The 26,381-nt window shown below is 33.7% G+C and overlaps 2 protein-coding genes and 1 pseudogene across 2 annotated transcripts; all 3 read left to right on the top strand.

The window, feature by feature from the left end:
* Positions 1 to 4,378: 4,378 nt before the first annotated feature.
* Positions 4,379 to 7,903, top strand: LOC120210054 (leucine-rich repeat receptor-like protein kinase TDR). The gene is made up of 2 exons (XM_039208875.1): positions 4,379 to 7,250; positions 7,448 to 7,903. The coding sequence occupies exons 1-2, from the start codon at positions 4,589 to 4,591 to the stop codon at positions 7,876 to 7,878; spliced, it is 3,093 nt and encodes a 1,030-aa protein (XP_039064806.1). The 5' UTR covers positions 4,379 to 4,588; the 3' UTR covers positions 7,879 to 7,903.
* Positions 7,904 to 10,421: 2,518 nt separating this feature from the next.
* Positions 10,422 to 21,578, top strand: LOC120210052 (structural maintenance of chromosomes protein 6B-like). The gene is made up of 28 exons (XM_039208874.1): positions 10,422 to 10,711; positions 10,838 to 10,943; positions 11,033 to 11,166; positions 11,378 to 11,433; positions 12,310 to 12,396; positions 12,471 to 12,791; positions 13,048 to 13,167; positions 13,575 to 13,709; positions 14,433 to 14,509; positions 14,605 to 14,680; positions 15,740 to 15,814; positions 15,940 to 16,044; positions 16,365 to 16,534; positions 16,634 to 16,736; positions 16,995 to 17,107; positions 17,720 to 17,924; positions 18,583 to 18,714; positions 18,820 to 18,934; positions 19,026 to 19,111; positions 19,203 to 19,298; positions 19,389 to 19,525; positions 19,618 to 19,720; positions 20,092 to 20,171; positions 20,253 to 20,331; positions 20,577 to 20,634; positions 20,867 to 20,964; positions 21,103 to 21,197; positions 21,504 to 21,578. The coding sequence occupies exons 1-28, from the start codon at positions 10,564 to 10,566 to the stop codon at positions 21,559 to 21,561; spliced, it is 3,168 nt and encodes a 1,055-aa protein (XP_039064805.1). The 5' UTR covers positions 10,422 to 10,563; the 3' UTR covers positions 21,562 to 21,578.
* Positions 21,579 to 23,137: 1,559 nt separating this feature from the next.
* On the top strand, positions 23,138 to 25,419 carry LOC120210051 (annotated as a pseudogene).
* Positions 25,420 to 26,381: the final 962 nt, after the last annotated feature.

Genomic DNA, 26,381 nt, shown 5'->3' with positions numbered 1-26,381 from the left:
CTATAATGATTTATTAAGTTAGTTTGTATATTCTTTATATTATGTAATACATTATTTAAGATATAAAAGGGTAAACTACAATATTAGTTAAAAAGTTTAGAGTTGTCTCATTTTGGTAACCGAACTATAAATTGTTACAGTTTTTCCATTAAAGTTGTTGAAATTGTCTTTTAGTCACTGGATCGTTATATCATTAATAGTGTGATGTGATTAAATGTGACATTGTTATAGTTGATATGTGATATAACTAGGTGCATTTAGGCTCACTAATAGAAAAATCATGAAATATTTAATAATGCAAAAAATTAATGTTGATATTAATACATGTGATATGATTATCAATAATATGCTCACCAATAATATAAACATAGACCAGTGGTTACTTCGATGGCCCGATGTAGTGCTCCAAACCTGCTCAAACTTATGGTTCGGGTGTTACATCATCACATCAATAATAATTTAACGATCAAGTCGTAAAAACAATTCAAAAAGTTTAGTGGAAAATTTGAAACAATTTACAATCCAATGACCAAAACGAGGGAACATGTAAAGTTCAATGACTAATGGGTGTATTTTACCCATGTAAAACTAGTAATTTTATTCATCATTTTTTTTTGAAGATTGCTTACCTTAGATAGGGTTTTTTTCTCTCTTCGTGTATATATATCGTATATACTCTTAAAATATTGGGTAAACTACAACGTCACTAAATTTTGAGTGACTAAATTTTTAAAAATTATGTTACAATCACTAACATTGTTGATATATAACAAAACAATCATTCGATCGTCATATTATAAGAGAATATTAATTTCTTATAGAAATTGCTACTCAATTTCCCTAATGTTTCTTGTCAGATTATCGTTACCCAGGTAATGAACGTTAACGACTGAGTTATCATTTTTTTATAAATCAAAAACGTTAGTGACCATAACGTAACTTTGTGAACTTCAATGCTGAAAAGAGAAACTAACATAAACTTTAGTAACCATTGGTGTGGTTTACCTTTTTTTGGATATCTTATCAGCTACACATTAATCTAGTATCGCGGAATGAGACAATAGGTCCTTCATGACCTGGAGTGTTTAAATCTTCTCATAATAAATGAAATTAAATTTTATTACAGGATGATACCCTATGTCCTTCAAAGAAAGTCATGGATTTGATCCTAACATAGTAACACTGAATAAACTAGATTGAAATAATGTCCCCATAATAAACTTTTACGGTACCCCTAATCAACTAATGGATCTAAAAATGGGTTAGAATAAACCTTTACCATTTTAAAGGGATTTGTTGCCCCTAATCAAAAACTTTTTTTAGTTAATTAGCTTAATGATAAAATAAGTGCTCTAATTATATCATTTTTTTACCATTAGATGCTTAAAGAAATTTTCGTTCAAAGTAAGTTTCTAATATTTTTAACATTAAAATTTTAAGTGTATATACCGTAATGATCATTAAAAAGATCGCTAATTAACACGTGTTGACGTATACATTTAAAATTGTAATAAAGAAAACGATAGAGATGTACTTTAAACTAAAAATTCTTCGTATGAACATATTTACATTAATTAGAAGAGTTCTGGATGGAATATTTAAATAATTAATAGTTCCTGCCCTGCCCGGTGCCCATGGCCAAATACTCAAATTTATTTTTATTTTAGACATGTTGCAGACTTTGGATTTCAAACTGCCCGCTCAAAATGCTTTTGCCTTTTTTTAAAAAAATTAATAAAGAGAAAATAAAAATAAGACAGAGACAACTACTGTCAGTGTGTGTTTGATTCTGATGAACACTGCCAATGCCCAATTTATTCTTTATTTAAATGGATAATTTATGTCATTTACAAAAATATATTATGATTTTATTTCACATAATGTATATTTCAAAAATTCCAATACAACTTATTTAAATTATCATATTTGATTAAAGAAATAAAAGATTATTGGAATGTATATTTGATCAAATTATCCTTATTATATATATTTTTTAACAAATTGAAAAATATTTATATATTTTCTTTAAAAAAATTAAATTCATAAAATTTATATATATTTTTTTACAAAATTAAAAATATAAAAAGATTTAATGAAAGGGTAAAATTTTATTTTAACCCCTAAACTTCATATAAAATTTTAATTATATATATTTTTTGTAAATCTAAAATAGTTTAAGGATAAATTTGTAATTTAACATTTGTAGAATTTTTATTATTCAATGACAGAAAAATTATATTTTTGAGAAAAAAATTAAGGGCATTTTAGTCTAAAACGCCGGTAATCCAACAATACATAAGGAAAGGGAGGCAATGACATTCCCGGTAATATACTTAAAAAAATCTACTATTGTTAATCTTTCATTACCGGGAATGGGATTCCCGGACAAACCAAACGGAGAATGTGGATTTCATTCTCATGAGAATTTCACATTCACCCATCCAAACGCCCCCTTAAGGTGAATATTATTGTTCGAACGTTGAGTAATTAAATTCATTTATTCTTGTAATTATCGATTATCTAAATTTTGTTGGATCAATAGAACGATCTAAGTATGCCAATAAGAGTTACTTGACTTTTAAAACAATTGACGAAAGTAGTGCTACAACTCACATTATTTACTCGACTATCGTAGTTTTCTACTTATATTAACTTGGACCTTTAATGACAATGTTTAACCTTACAACGATGATTTAATATTTCTATCTAAATTTTAAGAATTAAAGCAAACTTTTTCAGTAAAAAATAAATTAAGCAAACTAGAAATAATACTTATAATATAAATGATTTAAAAAAAATAAATTACTAATTTTATTAAAAATAGAAAATATCATAAATTATAATAAAGTACGTAATTAGGACAATTTCTTACCACCATTGAAACAAAACTAGCAACTTAAGATCACATAAGGGCCATACAAGGAAAGATTAAAATCTAACCAAGAAAACTCAAACAAAGATATATACAAATATATATGATCGCATTGACAAACGAACCACAAAATGAGATCAAACTACTAAAAGATCACCAATAAATCTCAAATCAGAATCGAGCAACATGAAAAGCTATCCACGAACGCATAACGGATATCTAAATCCAATCCGATAGTCCAAAGCAGAGAATATCAACAATATAATAGATAAGCATCATCTTGATCAGTCGTGACGATGTCTAATCAATCCTTAAAAAATGATACATGAAAACAACGATCAAATGGTAAAAAACGTACAAAAAGGCATAAGAAAACGTGTTATAAATGCAAAAAGACTATGTTATACATGCAGATTTATTGAAAATAAAAAACAAGATAAAATAAAAGGACAATAAAGAATATTGACGGCCGACAACCAAAATTAAAATTTGTGTCACCGTTAATCAACAAAGATAAAAAAAAAAAAATGATCGACTTACTAACGAGAGAAAACTAGAAGAATATAAATAAAATTATTAAAGAGACATAATTGGTTATGCCTTGTAGCTTTAAAAGTAAATGATTCGAAATATACAAAATTATAAGCAATCATGATAGTGATTAGTAGTGTCACTACTTACTAGCACTAGTAAAATAATCACGGTTATACCTTTGCCGAACATATTTAATAACGTGCATAAATACTCGATTGAATTTTATTTTATAGATGAAAATAAATTTGAATGATTTAACAAGGGCTTTGGGTTTTGTTTATTTCTGTTGTAGTATTTCTTTCAATCATTTACAGATAACACAAGGAATATTTGAATATAAGATCTAGAGGTATGAAACATAGATAAAAAAATGGTTGTCCCTTGTTCTCATATGTAATGGGATAAGGGGAGGTAAGATAGTAGACTGCATCTAACACCAGGTTGAGAGTAATTTCCGTAGAAGATCTCCAAATTATGAAATGCCGGGCTTTGGGTTTGTTTTTTCTGTTGTAGTATTTCTTTCAATCATTTACAGATAACACAAGGAATATTTGAATATAAATCTAGAGGTATGAAACAGAGAAAAAATGGTTGTCCCTTGTTCTCATATGTAATGGGATAAGGGGAGGTAAGATAGTAGACTGCATCTAACACCAGGTTGAGAGTAATTTCCGTAGAAGATCTCCGAATTATGAAATGCCTTCGTGAGACTCGATCCCACGATCTTGTGCTCTACCAACTTAGAGAAATAAAGCAATAAAAAAACAGGGTTTTGGTTTGAAATACTAACAAACTAAGGATATGGTGGGAAAACGAAAGGAATGTCTTTTCTTGGATCCTGTGGGAGACATTGCTTACTGTAACAGAAAATTAGAGAATTGTATGGCCAAAGGTAAAGGCAACAAGGGAATGATGAAAAAGTGGTAGCAAAAGGAAAAGATTATTTGTATGTTACAAGGAAGTTGTAATTTGTATGTTTCTCCATCGTCTCTTTCTTTTAAATATTTTGTTTGCTGTTACCAACCAAGAAAAGGAGAGTGAAACCATAATGATGAAACCTCCCATGCAACCAGCCAGCTTGAGAAACCATGAATCTCTCTCCATCAAACCCTCTTTTCCCTTAAATTTACCTTCTGTAAACACCGACCTTCTCTAAACCAGCCAGTTTTCTTCACATAAACCATGAAGAGACATCCATTTCTTCCATCTCTGATCACATTTTTCTGGGGGTCATCTCTGTTAGTGTTCTCTGCTTCTTCACCGCCTCTCCCTTTGATTTCTCTTCTCTCGTTGAAATCGTCCCTCAAAGACCCTGTTTCCAGTTTCAGAGACTGGGACCCTACTCCTACGTTTTCCAAGCCTGGTTTTGAAGACCCTGTTTGGTGTTCATGGTCTGGTGTCAAGTGCAATCCTAAAACGGCTCAAGTCACTCTGGATCTCTCACATCGGAATCTTTCTGGTTTTATTCCACCGGAAATCAGATATTTGAGGAGTTTGGTTAACTTGAATTTGAGTGGGAATTACTTTGATGGTCCTCTCCAAAGAGCCATTTTTGAGCTCGAGCAACTTAGAACTCTTGATATCAGCCATAACTACTTCAATTCAAAGTTCCCGCCTGGGGTCTCGAAGCTTAGGTTCTTGAGAATCTTCAATGGATATAGCAACGATTTCGAGGGTCCATTACCGATAGAGTTCGTACGGTTAAGGTTCTTGGAGCAGCTCAATCTCGGGGGAAGCTACTTTGAAGGTGAAATACCAGCTATTTATGGAAGGTTTACCAGCTTGAAGTTGCTTGACCTGGCTGGAAATGCACTGCAAGGCACTTTACCACGTCAACTCGGATTCTTGACTCAACTTGAACGGATAGAGATTGGCTACAATGCTTTCTCAGGCACCATACCAGTAGAGTTTGCACTGTTATCAAATCTAAAGTACTTGGACATCTCAAATTGTACTCTTTCAGGTCCACTCCCTAAAGAGCTCGGCAATTTAACTAGGCTGGAATTTTTGTACTTTTTCAAGAACAGCTTCACGGGTGAAATCCCGGTGAGTTACACGAACTTGAAAGCTCTCAGGGTTCTTGATTTATCCGACAACCAGCTCAGTGGCGCAATTCCAGAAGGTATATCTTCTTTAACAGAGCTAACGTGGTTGAGCTTGATGGGCAACAACTTTTCTGGTATAATCCCAGAAGGCATCGGTGAGTTACCAAATCTCAACACTTTACTTCTCTGGAACAACAATCTTAGCGGCATTCTCCCACAGAAACTAGGTTCAAATGGGAACTTGCTATCACTTGATGTTTCTTCGAATTCTCTCACTGGTCCAATCCCTCCAAATCTTTGCTGTGGGAACAAGCTTTTCAAACTCATACTGTTTAACAACATGTTCACATATGAGCTACCTGGAAGCCTTGTAAACTGCACTTCACTTTCAAGATTCCGAATCCAAAACAATCTTCTCAACGGTACCATCCCTTACGGTTTCGGACACTTGAAAAACCTGACGTTTGTGGACGTGAGTAAGAACTACTTTACCGGCGCGATTCCGAAGGATTTTGGCTATGCACCGACGTTACAGTTCCTTAACATCTCCGAGAACTCTTTCAATGCAGCGTTGCCGAGCAACATTTGGGGTTCACCAAGCTTGCAGATATTCTCAGCCTGTTCAGCCAAGCTAACTGGCGAAATCCCGGATTTCATCGGCTGTAAAAACGTGTACAAAATCGAGCTCCAAGGTAATTCTCTAAACGGAAGCATCCCCTGGGACATTGATCATTGCGAAAAACTCTTGTCTTTGAATTTAAGCAGAAATTTATTTACTGGAATAATTCCATGGGAAATATCAACGCTTTCTTCAATAACTGCTGTTGATCTTTCGCATAATTTGCTTACTGGAACTATCCCTTCAAACTTCGAAAACTGCAGCACTTTGGAAAATTTCGATGTATCCTATAACTTGCTAACCGGCCCAATCCCTTCGTCCGGTCCAATATTTCCCAACTTACACCCTTCATCATTTTCCGGCAACAACGGCCTTTGTGGCAGAATTTTAGCGAGACCGTGCCCGGCTGAGGCGATGGCTACAGGTGACATGGAAGTTCGTAACAAGCAACAGCAACAGCCAAAGAAAACGGCTGGAGCAATCATTTGGATTATGGCAGCCGCTTTTGGTATTGGTTTGTTTGTTCTGGTAGCTGGTACTCGATGTTTCCATGCGAATTACAGTCGCAAGTTCAGTGACGATCGTGAGATCGGACCGTGGAAATTGACCGCCTTCCAGCGCTTGAATTTCACCGCCGATGATGTACTAGAGTGCCTGTCGATGACGGATAAGATCATAGGGATGGGGTCCACGGGAACGGTATACAAAGCAGAGATGCCAGGTGGCGAGATCATAGCGGTGAAGAAGTTGTGGGGTAAGAACAAAGAGACCATCAGACGGTTGAAAGGTGTGCTGGCGGAGGTTGACGTGCTGGGGAACGTCAGGCACCGTAACATAGTGAGATTGTTAGGGTGTTGCAGCAACAGGGAGTGCACGATGCTGCTCTACGAATACATGCCCAACGGCAACTTGGACGACTTATTGCATGGCAAGAACAAAGGGGAGAACTTGGTGGCCGATTGGGTGACAAGGTACAAAATTGCCCTTGGCGTTGCTCAAGGCGTTTGTTATCTTCACCATGACTGTGATCCAGTGATTGTTCATCGCGATCTCAAGCCAAGTAATATTTTATTGGACAGCGAGATGGAGGCCAGAGTGGCGGACTTCGGAGTTGCCAAGTTAATCCAGAGCGATGAGTCCATGTCCGTCATTGCCGGCTCTTATGGCTACATTGCTCCAGGTGCGTTTTTTAATTCGGTTCTTTATAATCCGAGACTATTGATTATTGCTATCTTGCGCTTAATATTTGGTACACGTTAATTAGTAAACGATATGCATTACTTGTTTGACTTTTAGCATTTGTTTGGATTTTTGTGGCTTATGATGATCATGTTTGTTTCCCGAGAAAAGCATTAACCTTGTATTATTTTTTTACAGAATATGCTTATACTCTCCAGGTCGATGAAAAGAGTGATATCTATAGCTTTGGGGTGGTGTTAATGGAGATTTTAAGCGGAAAAAAATCGGTGGATCCGGAATTCGGCGATGGGAACAGCATTGTGGATTGGGTAAGGTCTAAAATCAAAAGCAAAAATAAAATTACCGACATTTTGGATAAAAATGCCGGGGCTTCATGTGCATCGGTGAGAGAAGAAATGATGCAAATGCTTAGAATGGCATTGCTATGCACCAGCCGAAACCCTGCAGACCGACCATCAATGAGGGATGTTGTGATGATGCTGCAAGAGGCCAAGCCTAAAAGGAAACTACTAGAGAGTGTAGTAGTTAATGGAGGCAATGTGATTCTTGTAGGTGCAGCTGACGGGACTGACGATTCTTTAGCACAAAAAGCTATAGTGGAATGTTAATATTGGATAATTTTACGGGCCTTTTTTTATTTTTAAAATGGTGGGGAGGAATTGGTATAGGAGAAGTGATTTTTCTTTTTATTTAGTGGAATTTTAAGTGTTCTTGCTCTAATTTCTTTGATGCCATATTTGAATTAGTATTATTATGACATTATTATCGCAGCTTAAGTGAATTTGAAGAGTGTTAGTGATATTTATCACTAATTGAGGACTCATAACATGAATTCAAATTGTGAGGAAGGAACTTCTTTTATAAGAAAAAAATGTAAAAAAAATATCTTTTACTTATATTGTTAAGGTATTAATTGTAAAATTAATTTTTAGTTAGATTATTAAAAATTAATTGTAAAACAAATAATTTTTAATTAGACTATTAAAATAATAATCTAATTAAATATTAAAAGAATTATATATGTAATTTTTAACCTTCAGTTAATTATAAATATTATTTTCAAGAAAAACATATCAATATCCAAGTTAAAAGGTATAAACTAATGCGTATAACATAAATAAAGATTCTTGTAAAATTATACCAACAAAATAGGTTGTCCTAGTGGTATGGTGTTAAGCTTTAATCTATATGACCCCCAAGTTCAATATTTAGTAATGATGATATGGATATGCCATGTTAGTTTTTTGTCCACTTGTACATGCATATAATTTTATGTATTGATCGTTTGTTGACTAGTAGTTTTATTATGAATGGATTTTTTTTGTCTAAAAATGAAATGATAGAGGTTAAATACTCCAAAAATAATAATAAAGGATAAAATAACTACGTAGTCAGACGTTAGGTGCTATCTTTGTTATTATGCCTAAAAAAATAAAAATATCTGATATTAAATTTCAAATTTGAATATGAAGATTTTATTTATTTTATTTGTACAAGTAAATTGAGAGAAAAAGTTCCCATGCATATTTTTAGTCTTAGTTGATTTGAGTCAATTGTTTTTTAAATTAATATAAGGTAAATATAAGATAGTATCTGTTCAAATATGACTCAACATTTTTTATAGTAAGCGTTTACATCCATGACATTCATGTGCTCGAACCCGAGACTCCAAGGAATTACAACAATAATTTTACCATCCATATCGCTTGATTATTGCCCAAATTTAAGTCCATTGTTGTTAAAGAGCTAGGGTTCAATTACAAGCCCAACTTCAACTAAACCGACTTAAAAGCTAAAGTACCCAACAATTATAAATTGATTCGGATGTGCAATAAATAGATCCATTGGGTTCAGGATGTTCAAATCCAGGTACTCGTAGTTTCGTGTACTCGAAATGCCGAGTACTTAAAATTTTCGGGTCACAAAAAATTGTCACATAAAAAAAACACAATTTATAATACATAACATAAAAAATCCACATAGAAAGACTCAAAATTTAGAACTTAAAAATTTATAATACATAATATAAACATAAAAATTATAAATCCAACTTATATAATTTAAAAATAAAATTTAAAAGAACAAAAAAAATTACAACTAAGTTTAAAATAATTTGAGATTAAAAGAAATATTTTAAGTTGGATTATATAAATTAGTTGTAATTTGAGATTAAAATATTATGGTGAGATAATTTGAAAAAATAGTAATTTAAAATGTGAGGGTGAAATAATTTTGAAATTAGAAATAAAAAAATTAATTTAAAATAAAAATAAAATAAAAAAGGAGAACTGGGTCGATAGGTACCCTTTTAGGGTGCGTTTGGTTCACGGAATGTAAGATTACCAGTGAGAATGTAAGATTACCAGGGAATATGATTACTGGGAATGTTATATTTTGTGTTTGGTTGGCTTAGCAGAAATGTAAGATTACCGTGTTTGGTTAAAGGAATAAAAGATTATTAGAATGTATATTTGATTAAATTGTCCTTATTATATATTTTTTTAACAAGTTAGAAAACATTTATATATTTTCTTTAAAAAATTTAAATTAATAAAATTTATATAATTTTTTTACAAAATTAAAAATAAAAAAGGTTTAATGAAAAAGTAAAATTTTATTTTAACCCCTGAACTTCATATAAAATTTTAATTATAATTTTTTTTATAAATCTAAAATAGTTTAAGGATAAATTTGTAATTTAACCTTCGTAGAATATTTATTATTCAATGACAGAAGAAGAATATTTTTGAAAAAAAAAAATTTAAAGACATTTTAGTCCAAAACGCCAGTAATCCAACAATCCCTAAAGAAATAGAGGTAATAATATTCCCGGTAATATACTCAAAAAATCTACTATTAATAATCTTACATTACCAAAAATAAATTTCTCAAACGAACCAAACAAAAAAATATGAATTTCATTCAATAAGAATTTCACATTCACCATCCAAATGATGCCGGTCTATCCCATAAACTCGTTAAAAATATAAGGGTCGAATACTCGACCTATAAAATCAAATATTTTCCTTTAAAATATTCTATAATTTTATATTCAAATAGTTCGGGCCATGTACTTTTGCTAACCCCTAATTGGGTTACTTCATTGTTAGATAGACACGAGCATCACATTATATCACTTTTTCTTTCCCGCCTTAATCACTCCCGAATCCATCCCATCTGAAGAGTCAAGGGCAAGTCTCTTTGTACGATCCCTTTTCAGAGCTTCAATATTTTTGTTTCTTGCGAATTGTGATACTAGGGCTTTGGTGATCGCCAAACCCTCGGATACAACCATGAGTAGTTCTAGGGCTTTCTTCGGTGGCGCTCAAAGATCCGGCGCGGGTACTATTCGAAGGATAAGGTTGGAGAACTTTATGTGCCATAGTAGTCTTGAAATCGAACTCGGCGAGTGGGTTAATTTCATTACCGGTCAAAACGGAAGTACATCTCTCTCTCTCTATATATATATATATATATATATATGTTGTGTATTCGATTCATGTTAATACTTTTCTTGGAATGTGATACGAGCGACATGTTTGATTGTTTGTTTTTTTGTGTCCTTAGGCGGGAAGAGCGCGATACTAACTGCTTTATGTATAGCTTTCGGCAGCCGCGCCAAAGAAACTAATAGGGCTTCGAAGTTGAAGGAATTTATAAAAACTGGCTGCAGGTTTATTCTTCTTCTTCTTTTGCTTTTAATTGTTTGGTTTAGTGACGGGTAATCTGTTTGATATATCTGATATTTATCTTAATTCTCAGTTATGCTACTGTTCAAGTGGATATTAAAAATGAAGGAGTCGATTCTTTTAAGCCAGATATTTTCGGTGATACAATTATTATAGAACGCAGGATTACTGACTCTACGAGCTCCACTGTTTTGAAAGATTGTCAAGGTTTGAATCATTTTCTTTCAAATTTGCTTTAATAGTCTAGTGAGCGAATGGTTTCTTTAATGTCCAATGTTCTGTATGTGTTGTACTAATTATGTATTGTGCTAATTATGTGTCATGAGTTTCTTTTGTTTGGTATTTTGGTTGCAAATTGTCGTGCTAAAGTGGTTATGGTATTTGCTCTATCTTGTCTTACATCTGAGGCATTTGACAGGTAGAAAAGTTGCCAGCCGGAAGGAGGACCTCCGTGAACTGGTTGAACATTTCAATGTGAGTGTTTGGCCTAAGAAGTATGCTTTAAGTTTCTTAATTGCAGCATTTTTTTGTTTTCAATGAGAGCTAACTTAATTAATTTGTCTGAATCAGGTGTATATAACACCTGTGTTTCCCACTTTTAAAAGTAAATCATTTTATTATATGTTGGAGCAGCTTTCATTCTGTTTTATTTTTAAACTAGTGATCTTCTTCACTCTGAATGGGATAGTTTGAAGATTTTTGTAATTTTCTCTTTAATTTCCCACGTGTATGTAACTTTCTTTTGATTTTCTCAGTGGAGTTTGTGTACCTTGTGTGGAGTGTCCATATCTACATTGTGCTATCAACTTGTGATCATTGCCTTGATCTCATTCTACCCAAGCTGTTTACTCTTCCTTTGCCTTTTTCTTTGTTCTACTTGAGATGCTGATACCTAATCATTATGCTAGTTCTATTTTTTCTTTCTTTATATGTCCCCTCTAACTTTCCTTATCTTCTCTTATACATCAGTTTTTCTAATTTGTGGCTGTTTGGATAAACATAAGTCAGTTACAAAGAATTCATCATGTGTTTTGCAGTAGTGTAATCAGTTTTCTAACTGTAGTCACTCATTTCCTAATCACACCTTTTATAATTTCTTCTTTTTGATCTAAGATGTAACATAATAAAGTCTTACATGTCAGGTGGGTTTGTAATTGACCTGATGACAATATTTGATGGTGCAGGACACCGTACTGTGACAGTATAATTTTGATGGTTTTTTTCTTCTAAGAGTCTTCTCCACGTTATTGACAACCATTTTGTTTTGATTTCACACTTACATTCAAAACTATACTTTCTTGTGAGCTTATTTACACAAATATTTGAAAATTTGCATTCTACCTACTGTAGATTGATGTTGAGAATCCGTGCGTTATTATGAGTCAAGATAAAAGTAGGGAGTTTTTGCACTCTGGGAATGACAAGGATAAATTCAAGGTAATGTTCAATAACAACTTTTTTCTTCTGAAAAGAATCACGTGGGCATAATTCTGACACTACTTATCACTCAGTTCTTTTTCAAGGCTACGCTTCTTCAACAAGTCGATGACCTTTTAGAAAGTATTATTAAACAATTGAAGGATGCATATGCTCTTGTTGATGAACTAGAGAATTTGATAAGACCGGTACAACTTGAACTGAATGACCTGCAAGAAAAGATTGAAAACATAAAGCGTGTGGAACAGATATCACAGGAGGTGCAGTTGTTAAGGAAAAAGCTTGCTTGGTCATGGGTGTACGATGTGGACAAGCAATTACAGGAGCAAAGGAAGAAAATTGAAACGCTGAAAAACCGCATTCCCACTTGCCAAGCTAAAATTGATTCAACATTAGTGAGTAATAATTTCTTGTGTCAAACATGTCATAGCAACTCGGGCTAGTTGTGATGTTGTTAGAAGTCATTGCAAGTCTTTAAAGATAAAGCAAAAGAGCAACTTTGCATAATCTATTGGTTGGTTAGAGTGACATTTTCTGCCCCAGTCATGATAATGAATACTTATTGTTTTCTTTTATCTTTTCCCCTTTTGTTAGTTAGTCTAGTAAAAGTTAGCTCTCATTCATTGACCATGGAATTTTTATTATTTGCAGGAGAAATTGGAGAAGTTGGACGAACGGTTTTCAAAGAAGAAAGTTCAAGTTGCTTCTCTGGTGGAAAAAACATCTGAAGTTAGAAGAAGGAAAGATGAACTGCGAGATGCTTTTTGCTTGGTACATCAATTGTTCCCCATCTTTGTTGTTTCAAAAGACTGGTTGAATCACAAGTCTTATGTTGTGCTTCAATCCTTCGGGGATTACTTGATTTTCCCTAACATTGTTGATAGGCTTATTATCATTTTTTATTTAACCGAGGACAAATATTGTACAACTGTTTATTTCGATTGGTTTAGTCTCAGTTAAATACGAATAAAAGCTGAATTTTGAGTTTTAACAAACTATTTCCTCATTATTTTTTGTCTTCTGATTGATCTATCAACATATCCTATAATTTATATGTAAGCTTTTATGCGTATGTTGTGTAATCATTGGTCTATCCATAATATTTATGATTTTACGTTGAAGTTTTTGTTTGTTTGCTTGTTTTTGATTTCTGAATTTTCATCTCTTGTTCATCATAGGCAAGAAATGAAAAGCTTGAGCTTGAAGAAGAGCATCGCCGCGGCACTCAGCAGATCCACAAGATGTTGAATGATGTTAGGATGCTTGAAGAACAAGTCCATGATATTCAGGAGAATCATATTAGAAATACACAGGTCTTTCATTGTTTTTTCTTCAACGTGACTTGTTAGTATTTTCTTTTTGACTACTGATGCGGTACCATTCATTTTGAAATAACATATATGTTAAAGTATACTTTTTCTTACATAATATTCATATATTGTGTGCACATTTTAATTTGATATTCTGTGAAGAATATCTATATTCCGAGTTCAATTAGAAATATGGCTATTTTTATGCATGTAAGAACATAGAAAAATAAGATCTTGTTTACATCTTTAAAAGAGCACACCATAGCACGGCTTAGTCATGCAACATAGAAATACGGAAGCCAGTTTCCTCCATCCGATACTTGCTTTTGAAATTTTATCTCTATTTCATGTTAACCTTTTTCATTGGTAGCAATATAAAAAGTTTAGTGATTAATTCTTTCCAAATTTCTGTTCTTATATTTCAACAACTGTAAGTATGAAAGATGTTTTGTTTTAGAAACTTTGCCTTTTGATTTACTAATTCATAGAACTGTTAAACTAGGGTTGTCCTCAGTGTATTGTAGACTAGCCTTCTCCATACAGTTGAAAATAGCTCTACCATGTTGCTTATGTTGTTTGGATCCTTATTTTGTTTATTTTTCCTTCTCTAGTTGTTAGACAACTAGTTTGATCTGTTAATATAAAGTGGCAGGTGAATGTTTTGTTTAATTTTGATATACTTCAGAGGAAGGTACGATTCATGTTTTTTCTTTTGTTTCTCTGCAGGCTGAGGAATCAGAAATAGAGGAACAGATAAAAATACTTGAATATGCTGTTGATAGTGTCAAAACAATGCTCGCGAGGTTATTCACATTTTCATTTCCTTGTTCATTTATGCCCCTGTTACCACTTAGTTATTCTAGATCTCTTTGACCCTCAAAATATTTTTACCTTTCAGTTTGAAGGATGAGGAAAATACTTTATTAGAACATCTCTCAGCAGAAATGGATGCAATGAGGAAGATTAATGACGACGTATGGGGAAGTTTAGAGATTATTAAAATTTATATGAATTTAAATTTGTTTTTCCATTTTGACTATTTGGTATTTAATCATGATTTTTATAATATAACCCTAGATATTTGCAAAACATAACCTTCTATGGTGCCTTTAGTTGGTAAACATTTAGAAGATAAATGGTCATGGAAAATGGAAGGGTTTGGTTCCTTTCTCAAGTTAAATTATTATTACTTCAAAAAAAATTAGCTGACCCTTATTCCCATATGTAATGGGGTAAGGGGGAGGTAAGATAGTAGGTTGCCCCCAACGTCAGGTTGAGAGCAGCTTCCGTGGGAGACCTCCAAATTATGAAATGCCTTCCGTTGGACTCGATCCCACGACCTCAAGGTTCAGAACCTTTTGCTCTACCAACTGAGTTGGATGGTCATTTAATTGTTATTACTTCAAAAATACTCTTATATCTTATTACTTCTGAGTTCTGACTGCAGTGATATTTAAAAAAAAATATTTTTTTACTTGATTTTGTGTGGTAAGGATTTAGTTTAGATGGTAAAGGTTTTAGGGGATAAGTGACAATGGAAAATGAAAAGGTACATCATTATAACATGCCAAGTAAAGATTACCAAACATTCTCAACTTAAATTATTGGTTCAAATTCTATATTCTAGCACTTCTGATTGATGTTAATTTTCCTTTTAAATCTTTTTTTACATGTTCAATTTGTATGAAGAGGAGTTAGTTTAGATGTAAAAAGGTTTTAGAGGATAAGTGATAATGGGAAATAAAAGGTGGCATTATAACATTCCAAGATTATGGGACATTCTTAGATTAAATTATTGATTCAAGATACTCTTCTGTCTGATTACTTCTGAATGACGTTTTTTTAATAAAAAAACAAATTTTTTTGTATGTGCAATTTGTGTGGAGAGTAGTTTTGACATTTGCAAATTGACTTTATTGCTGTTTTATTTTGCAGATCAAGTTCTTGTAATTTCAGGATTTATTTCTCTTAGCTTATAGAAATAATTTCGTCTTGAAGACCTTCACATCACTATTCCATTTTCCCTTCTACAGATTAAGTACCATGAAACAAAGCAGCGTGAGATTGATCATCAAATTCGCGAGCTTCGTCTACATCAAGCCAACAGGGTCTGGGCAACTCTTGTTTTTCATTTATTTATTTGTTTACATGAAAGAAATGAGGATGATGTGCTTTTTTATTCCCCTAAACATTTTAAGGACACCTTTGAACTTGATTTTCTTTTCTTGGACAGGTTACAGCTTTTGGTGGGGATGGAGTGCTTCGTCTTCTACGTGAAATTGAGAGGCATCACCGTTCATTTACCGTGCCACCTATTGGTCCAATTGGTGCGCATGTGGTGAGTGATGGAAAATTGCTACAGAAAATTTTGAGCACATTTCTATGCCTAGGAAGTAGGAATTAAACAACGAAATTTTTATTTGTTAATATAAGATTGGCTTGTTCATTTGGTGTTGGCTACAGAATGCTGAATACTTTTCAGATATTCCTTTCTCTAGATCTCTCTGTTAATGGTATAGGCAATTAAGGGATTTTTATAGTGAAAGAACATTTGCTCGCAGGAGTTCTATTGAAGCTTAGATATCACTGTTTCCATATTAAGTAATTCTTGACAACTTTCTGGCAACTGTTGTTAGTTTTGTGGTTATTGTGCTGCAGACACTAGTCAATGGTGATACATGGGCTCCTGCTGTTGAACAAGCTATTGGGAAGTTGCTAAATGCATTCATTGTGACAAATTCTCAGGATGCTAGTGCTCTTAGAAAATGTGCAAAGGAGGCAAGATATAATTACTTTCCGATTGTTATACATCGGTTTTCGAGACCAAGGTGAAAGGATGAGAATTCTAATTTTCTTAAAAAGCCTTTTTTCATAATACTGGTTTTTCTGTACAATTTCCTTGATATTTGGTTCTGCTTTCTTTGTAGGTTGATTATACCAGATCATTCACTCCCTCAGACGAACCACCCAACTGCCCTATCTCTTTTACATTCTGATAACCCTACTGTATTCAATGTTTTGGTAGATGTGGTAATTTCTTGTTTTCATCATGAATTTCTAATCTAAATCTAAACTTGTTTTTAACAACCCTCTATGCCTGTTTCTTTTCTTTAATAAATTTCTTTTATCGTTCTATCAAAAAAAAAATTTTTTATCATAATCCAATGCCAGTGGTTGGTTAGTTTAGCAGGAGGCAATGAGCTTGGTCCATGAATCTTTTTCATGCTTGCTCTTAAGAAGCTATTGCTGCAGGCTTATGTGTAGCACTAACATATTCTGTATTCTCAGGGTAGAGCTGAGAGGCAAGTTCTTGTCGAAGATTACAACAGGGGAAGGGCTGTTGCATTTGATCGAAGAATACAGAATGTGTTGGAGGTTTTCACCTTAGATGGGTTTAAAATGTAAGTCGAGAACTAACTTCATATCTTGTTTCGTGTCTTTTCCTTTTTCAAAGAGTTACTTGGTATGTTCATTATTGTCTTTGTAGGGGTCAATTTTTAAGGGAGTGAGAATTGAATTTGGTTTCTAAATTTAATTACAGTGTTTAGATGGATTTCAAGTTGTACTAGTTCCGAAAGGCACAAATCTAAGATCTCTAATCTTTTATTATAATTTTTATTTTGTTTTTTATGTTTGTGCTTGTCAAATTCTGCCTAAAGAATTTTGTTCACTTCTCAAATCTAAGATTGTTCTCATCTTTAATTCAATATGAATGTAATCGTGAAACTTAAATTTAAGAATTTACGATCATTCGATTACTTAAATTCCATGTTGTTGGATGGGATTGAACTGCTATCTCATGTGCCCAGCAATTCTATCCAGATTTAGTTATGCTAAAACATGTGTATAACAAATGGTCATAGGAATGATCGAGTGCTGGTTTTATTATTGAAAGTGACCTAGCATTGGAATGGTTGCAGGATATTGTAATTTCGATGATTTCTTTGCTTGTTCTGATCTCCACCTGCTAAACATGGATTTTCATTTGCTTGGGTGTTTTATTGATTTCTCAGGTTTTCACGGGGTTCAGTTCAGACAGTTCTTCCTGTAAAGAAAAACCTTAGAATTGGTCGTCTTTGTGGTTCTTTTGATGATCAAATTAAGGAGTTTGAAAGTCATGTATCAAATATTAAACAAGATATTGATCAGAGCAAGAGTAGGAAGAGGGAGATAGAGAAAAAGCTTCAAGATTTTAGATTGAAGCTAGATAATAAGAAGGTAAAAAATAATCTGCTAACAGACCTTTCTACTTTTTGATATTTATGTACTTTCTTTATTTGTTTAAGTGGTGTTATCCCACGTCCATTAAGTTTTCGGTTTTCTTTGGTTTTATATTCTGTTCACTTATCATCAATTGGTTTTAGGTTGGGTGCTTAACATGCTATTAAAACTTAGGTGTGTTATGTTATTCTTTCCTAGTCTCATATAAGGTCAATTACGTGTAGGCCCTTGTTGAACTTAGTTACATGTTATAGGGGGTGTTAAGAGGAATTGTGTCACGGTTATGAAGTATTTAGGTTTTTATTGGTCTTATATTCAAGTTTGGCTCCACTGCCCATTATCGATTGGTTTTAGCTAGGATGCATAACATTTTTTTTCCTTCTGTTTAAAATTATTTTTCAAGCTTAATACTAGTCTAAAAAGTGTTTCCTTGCACATAATGTCTATCTTTAAAAGTAAAATTGTACCATTTTCATCGACTCTGTGTGCCTTAATTCCTTGCATAGGCTCGTGGGTGTAGTAATTACCGATGGCAAGAATTCCCTTCATCTTCCCAAAACTTATCTTTTAATCATTCTCTTTGTTGTCTGTATCTGTTTTTGGGTTCATATATGCTAGTATGCCCTACGATCCATGCTTCACTTGTCTTATGCAGAAGAGGCGCTTGGATGTGGAGCGTGATTTCATGAATAAGAGAATGAAACTGGAGGATGTGCAGAAGTCGAATGCTGTTGATGCTAGTGTGTTGCCTGAGTCGACTACTAATGAACTTCTTCAAGAAATTTCAGTTTGTTCCATGACTGACTTGGCTTACAAACCTTGCTTTTATACTTATATTCTAGTAAGTTATAAACCTTTTCTAATGATATCTTCCTCATTGAATTGTCTTTAGGAGGCCAAAATGTTGATCAAGAAGAAGGAGGCGTTGCTAGAAACACTTAAAGGGAGGATTAATGCAGCAGAAGAAAAGGCCAGAACTCTTAGGTTATCATTCGAAGATTTTGGGGGTATTATTTTAGTAAACTATATTTAATGTTTAGTTCAATTTTGCATGTGGCTTTACTTGCATTCAATTTACCCCCCCTATGTGTATCATAGAATCAACAAAGGGGGAGGTTGAAGCTTTTCAGAAAGCTGAGGAGGAACTTACAGAGATAGAGAAAGAGAGAAATAATGCAGAAGCGGTCTACTTTCTGCTCCATTAACTTTTTATTCATTTACTTATGTAACTATCGTGTGGGAACTTGAATTCAGAAATTGAAGTTTCTGTTTCAGAATAGGACCCACTACGAAAATGTTATGAAAGAAAAGGTTCTTCCTCAAATCAAGGAGGCGGAGGCAGAATATGTGGAACTAGAAAAGAATCGTAAGGTTGGTATTTATGCCTTTCTAGATATAGTAACTAATAATTTGAATTGTCTTTATCATTTGTAGCCCATGTTATATTTTGCAACATTGCAGGAGAGCTACAGAAAGGCTTCTGTCATTTGTCCTGAGAGTGAAATTGACGTTTTAGATGACATGGATGGAAGTACAACCGAGCAACTAGATGCCAAACTGAAGAGACTGAATCAGAGACTTATGCATGAGAGCAATCGGTATGGGGTGGTTAATTTTCGATGTTTCAATTTGAAAATACCCCAATATCTGCATGCAGTTGGATTCCATGTTAACTTTTGATTTTCTGCAGATATTCAGAATCGATTGATGATCTTAGGATGTTGTATCTGGAGAAAGAGAGTAGAATTTTAAGGAAACTGCATACTTATAAAGCCTTTCGAGAAAGATTAGATGTAAGTTCCATTGTTCAATTTGCCCTGAATTGAACATTTGGTCTCTATTATACAATAAGGTGGCTAACCTTGTTCCAACTAAATTTTTAGAAAGAGCCTTGGAAGAGATTCAAGAAAGACCTTAATAGAGTTATTTATTTTGTAATCTCAACTAATCTTTTCTAATATTTGGAATTTTGGATTGTGATGTGTGAACCTTTTTGTGGTTGTTTTGTATGTTATATGACATTTGATAGTTGTTTCATTATAATGTCATTTCTCCTAATTGTGAATTCTGAAAGAAATATTTGGTGCCTTACCTCAAGGCCTTTTTAAGATTGCTATAAGTTTCTTATCTTTTTCCTTTTTCTGCTTTGGTTGTTATATTGTAGGCTTGCCAAAATGCTCTTGATTTGCGTAGGAAAAAATTTCAACGTAATGCAGCGCTTCTAAGACGCGAGTTGACTTGGCAGTATGTATCATGCTTCTGGCAATTATTAATTTTCTTTCATTATGATTATTTATTTTATTATTTCTTGTTGGGTGCAATTAGATTTAATGGCCATTTGGGGAAGAAAGGTATCAGTGGACACATTAATGTTGATTATGACGAAAAGACCCTTTCAGTAGAGGTAAGCTATCTAAATTCTACTTGTTCTTTCGAGCGTACTTACAATTTGCTAGTTATGTTTGCCTGGTCACCATGCCCATTTAAAGTCCTAAGCTGTATACTCAGCATTTTACAATGGGTTTCCTGATTCCATTTGGTTAACAGGTTAAAACTAGTTATGTTTGCCTGGTCACTATGCCCATTTAAAGTCCTAAGCTGTCTACTCAGCATTTTACAATGGGTTTCCTGATTCCATTTGGTTAACAGGTTAAAATGCCTCAAGATGCATCAAGCAACACTGTTCGTGATACAAGAGGACTTTCAGGTTTTTAAATTTCCCGGTCCCATATACTATTTAGAATTCGTTTTTATGATTTTCAAGGTCATCACTACAGAAAATTATCTACATGTGGCTTCATGGATATTGTTTAATGCAAATAAATATTCTTTTTTTACTCCCAAATCATCTATAAGTTAAAGAGGTTAGAAGAGTCTGGCATTTTCATAATTGATTAATGTTGAACTCCAGTACTATTCTATGATGATTTGTTAACTAGGAGGGGAGCGTTCCTTCTCAACATTATGCTTTGCTTTGGCTCTTCATGATATGACCGAAGCCCCATTTCGAGCTATGGATGAGTTTGACGTGTTCATGGTGAGTTTTTTTCCCTTTTTGGGTTGGGGTTGTAGTAATCAGCATAACATCCCTTGGGATTAAGGTAATGCCATTGTCCGTCAAGAAGCAAGAACTCGTGAACTAAGCTGTTCCGTTGTTTGTAATATTGTCCTCCAGGATGCAGTTAGCCGAAAAATCAGCCTGGACACTTTAGTTGACTTTGCATTGGCTCAAGGATCCCAATGGATATTTATCACACCTCATGATATCAGGTTTTTGTTTATACTTATACATGCTTCTCCATTTTTTCCTCTCTCCATGCCCCCACCCCCTCTTCTTTTTCCATCCGTCTTTCTTTCTAATTCACAGGCCATAACCCTGTTGAGTTATGAGGCCAGACTCAGTCGGCCATAATATGAAGAGGTTCATAGGGTGTCTTAACTCTTGTAATTTATGAGGAAAATAATGAAGGTAGATAATGTGAAAAAATGTGAAATATAGAGGGGCTAGGCATGTGATGAATTGAAGAATAGAAAATTTGGGAGTAACAAATAGGAATTATTTTATTGTTTGTACAGCATGGTGAAGCATGGAGAGAGGATAAAGAAACAGCAGATGGCAGCTCCCCGCTCTTAATTGTTGCAGTAAGGCAACAATTGATGGCCAGCTTCCCCCCATGGTATTCATGAATGTAGATTTTATCTGTCTGTGCTGTGTAAAATTAACTATGTAACATGGATGTTCGGCGTTTGCTCCAGCTGACAGATAAGTAGATTCAATGACTTGGACAAATAATATGTAGGTAGGGTTTCCCTTGGACGGCTAAAGTTTAATTGCCAGTCCCGGAGCAACTTTGCCCCTATTTTGCTCATCTACTTCTTGATTTATTTATTATTATTCCATTTGTTTTTGTTATTTCTTACTACTTTTTATACCCTTTTTTTAAATTTCAATGTCCAATATATTGACGGTTGTGTAAAACCATTTATGTTTTGGGAGTGCTCGTGTCATGTCGACTTTCATTGTTTGCTTTTATTTGAGTAAAAAATAAAACCAAAATATTGATTTTTTAAAAAGTTCTAAATTATGAGATTAAGTTTAAATTCCATCACATTAAAATCTTTATTTCGATAGTATATATAATCTTATTTTTTTCAAATCTATTTGACTTGATATAAATAATTAAATAAAATTAAAATGACATTATAATATTTGTTAAATAGATTAATTTAATTTTCTTCCCAATTTGATCTTAGATCCACGTTTACTACTAATAATAGTCGGTCCACTCAAGATACACACTTAAATTGTGAAGTTATTTCTTTTTAATTAAAGAAATTGTTTACAATAATTTATGCACATATCAGAAGTGCTGTATTATCTTTGATCATGTATGCAGGTGGGGACGAATTAATTACAGATCCAACTGTTTTGAGCCATTATCATTAGAATATGAAGGAGACACGAGAAGGAAATCTTCACCTATTGTACATAGCTGCTTCATTTCCAACTTGTTGAAAAGGATCAAAGGAAGACTCGCGAATAGGATGTATTCAAGAGGTGAATAGGAGTAATTGTCACTTTAAAATTTTAATTTAATATATATATATATATTGTAGATAATTACTTATATTTTTAATTAATAATATGTTTTTATCTTTTAGAATTTTATAAATTTATACACTCTTTAGAGTTAAGAAATTTACTCTCCTAATATAAGAAATTATATTCGTCCCTTACCAAACTTATAAATTAAATTGATTTTAAAGAAAATAACAATTATCGTAATCTTTTGTTTTTAAAATTTCAATTATTTTAATTTTATTTATTTAGATAGTCTTTAATAAATAAAATATCTAAAGATTAAAACCCATGCATAATAAAGATATGTACATTGTTTTTAGAAAAAATACATTTACAAAACTTCTAACACATAAAATATTGTATCTATTTGGTGGGTTTAAAATGAAACGCTATCCAAATTTTTTTCTTCAGAAAGCGTAAAGTAGTACCCAAAAAGCTTTATAGCAGATTAGATAACAACAAATTATCAAAATCATAAATAAAAACAAAAAGAAAAGAAGGAAGTTTAAGATTCAAAAAAATCCCGACCCCACCGCTTCAAGAAATCCGTTAGCCAACAGCAGGCAGTGCAGTCTAGGCTTTTGACTCTTCAGACTAGACTGAACTGAAACGCAGATCATCATCTATCTCTGTCCCCAAACCACCCCAAAAGTATATAAAATCTCAACTCATTTCACGGGATTTCAAAAACTACCCCCCTTTTTTTGCAGGAAATTATGGAGATGGTAATTCAGTGAAGTAGGCAAAACGAGTCAGGTTTAGTGGCAGAAGAAGAAGAAGAAGGCGTTGACTGAAGCGATGTCGGCTTTGAAGGAAAATGTAGATTCGCCGTTGAAGAAGAAGCCACCGAGATGGTCAGACGTTTGGCTCAGAAACACCAAGCCGTTAAAGCATGTGGTCTTCACTATGCCGCTACAGTCTTTATCTTCAAAAGAACCCAAATCCCAAACCCTAATCCCCAATTTCGCCAACATTGACCGAACCCTTCTCTTGTCCGACGAGCTCCTCTTGGATATCCTCTCAAGGCTGCCCCTTTCGCAACGGAACCCTAACTCCCTCGTCTGCAAGCGGTGGCTCAATCTCCAGGGCCGCCTTGTACGGTCCTTGAAGATCCTGGATTGGGATTTTCTCGAATCGGCCCGGTTGTTCATGAGGTTCCCCAACTTAACCCACGTGGATTTACTCAACGGCTGTTTCTTTTCGCCGCGAGATTCTGGGATTCTGTTAACTCATCGGCTGGTTTCGATGCGAATGAGTTCTGGCTTTTGTCCAAATTGCAAGTTCTTGCAAGAGAATATTTTGCCTGTCGAAGTTGTTGACAAAGGGCTGCGAGCTCTTGCCAATGGCTGTCCAAATCTCCGAAGACTTGTGGTTATTAATGCCGGTGAGTTTGGGTTGTTAACAGTGGCTGAAGAGTGTTTGACTTTGCAAGAACTGGAGTTACACAAGTGTAACGACAACGTCTTACGTGGGATTGCGGCCTGTGAGAATTTGCAGATCTTGAAACTCGTTGCAAACGTGGATGGACTTTATACTTCGATGGTTACCGACATTGGATTAACTATCTTAGCTCAAGGATGTAAAAGGTTGGTTAAGCTTGAGCTTAATGGATGTGAAGGGAGTTTTGAAGGGATTAAAGCGATTGGACAATGCTGTTTGATGCTTGAAGAGTTGACTATTTGTGATCATAAAATGGATGATGGATGGTTGGCTGGGTTGTCTTATTGTGAGAACTTGAAGACTTTGAAGTTGTTGTCTTGTAAGAGGATTGATTGGAGTCCAGGCCGGGATGAGTATTTGGGGTTTTGTGGGCTCTCGAGCGGTTGCATTTGCAGAAGTGTCAATTGCGGAGTAAGAAGAGTGTGGGAGCGCTTTTAGAGTGTGTGAAACTGTTAGAGAGATTGTTATTCAGGACTGCTGGGGATTGATAATGATATGTTCAGGTTTGCAAGTGTTTGCAGGTACTGGATTGCGTTTACTTAGTTCTTTATGACTTGCTTTGCATATTTTTTTTGTCTCATTTTGTGTTTTCATGGAATATAGATTTGGCCAAGGAATCATTTAGTTTGTATATTTCACTTCCGGAATTCTTTTGTACCCGTTGACATGGCCTAAAAGATGAAGAACAATGGGTTGCTTCGTGTTGCAATGATGAGCCATTTGTTGATTGTTCTAGTAATATGCTATCTATAATGCACAGGTGATCGATTAAATTCAGGTTCTTAGGCTGGACTGGATAAACGAAATCATGTGTTTTACAAATGCTTCTTTCTGTTCATAAATTCCCAATCCCACCTACTAACATGTACCTTTCGGGTAAATACCTTTTTTGCTTACAATTTACTGGGTAACTAGTTATTGAGAAATATATGAGAAGGTTTGTTTTGGATTCGTAGCTGAAATATGTGATTGTAGTTCATGTTAGGTTCTTTGTCAGAGGAGAGTAAAGTTGACATATCTGAAATGCGTTTGATTGAGTGTTTTACAGTAGCTGGTTTCTTTTGGCACAGGAGAGTAAAGTTGTTATCTTTAGAAGGATGCTCCTTGTTGACGACCGAAGGTATGGAAGCGGTGATTCTTTCCTGGCAGGACCTCGAAAGTCTTACAGTGGTATCATGCAAGAACATAAAGGAAAGTGACATATCTACTGCACTTGCAACCTTGTTTGCTATTCTTAAAGAGTTGAGGTGGAGACCAGATGCGAAATCGCTGCTTGTATTGAGCCTTGCAGGAACCGGCATGGGAAAGAGAGGTGGTAGGTTCTTCAAGAGGACATGAGGTGCAGAATTTCACTGCCTGGTGTTCCCTAGTTCCAACTTATTTTGTAATATAAATAGTTTCTCCGAGACCAATAAGCAAGTATAAGCTAGCTAAGCAGACAAACAGAGGGTCTCCTCATCTGACTGTCAAATGTTGAGGTACCCTTACGGAAAACACCTAATTTATCTGCATTCTGGAATTTTAATGTCTGTACTTTGTAAAGAGCATTAAATCTTTCCTTTATTTCTACCTTTATACTTTTAATGTTATGTTACCCTACTGTGAGTGGGGTTGAACCGAGAAAGTAAAAATTCTAGTCGAATCCAAATGTTTAGATGAATAGTTTATGATTAAATTAATTTACTTCAAATAGTAAAATAATTTAAAAGTAATATTTATGATTTTTTTATAAAAAGTACCAAATGTCATAAAATCATAAATTAAGTCTAAAAAATCAAAAATAATATAAAAAATTCAAGAATCGAATTAAATTACTCTAATATGATAGATAGATAGATAGATAGGTAACAGTTTTGTTTCATGCGCCACTTCCATTCAAATTATGCTTTCATCGTCCATAATCTATCGAATAAAGGATAAAAAACTTTCGATTGACACATTCTCTCCATAATTTGTAGGTTCAATAGCCATTAGGACTAAAATTCCCTTTCATCTCCTCGGGAAGAAATTGATAAATATTGTTAATTATTATTATCAAAATAGTGACATGGATTTTCATTAATCAAATAATACTAATAATATTGTTATCAATTAACCGTTAATACAAGGACCTATAATAACATTATAAAAGTATAAAGATTAAATTATGCAAATGAATGTAGGGTGATTAAATCATAAATTTAAACAATATAAGAAGACTAAAACAACAGTTAAACCTTATTCATCGTAGGGGGAAAAATACGCCACTAGTACTTACATATTGTGAAAATGTTTGTTCAAGAATAAACAAAATAATAATAATAGTAATAATTGCGACAATCATTTAAATAGAAATAGTTGTTTTTTGTTAATTAACGAATTTGGACTTTCCGGCAGCTTTGACTTTAATTTCAAAATGAAAAATAATAAACAAAAAAACCAAGCGGCAAAGC

The sequence above is a fragment of the Hibiscus syriacus genome, unplaced genomic scaffold (genome assembly GCF_006381635.1).
Source record: "Hibiscus syriacus cultivar Baekdansim isolate YM2019G1 unplaced genomic scaffold, ASM638163v2 tig00109906_pilon, whole genome shotgun sequence".
Classification (NCBI taxonomy): domain Eukaryota; kingdom Viridiplantae; phylum Streptophyta; class Magnoliopsida; order Malvales; family Malvaceae; genus Hibiscus; species Hibiscus syriacus.
This window is presented reverse-complemented; position numbering and strand designations above follow the sequence as displayed.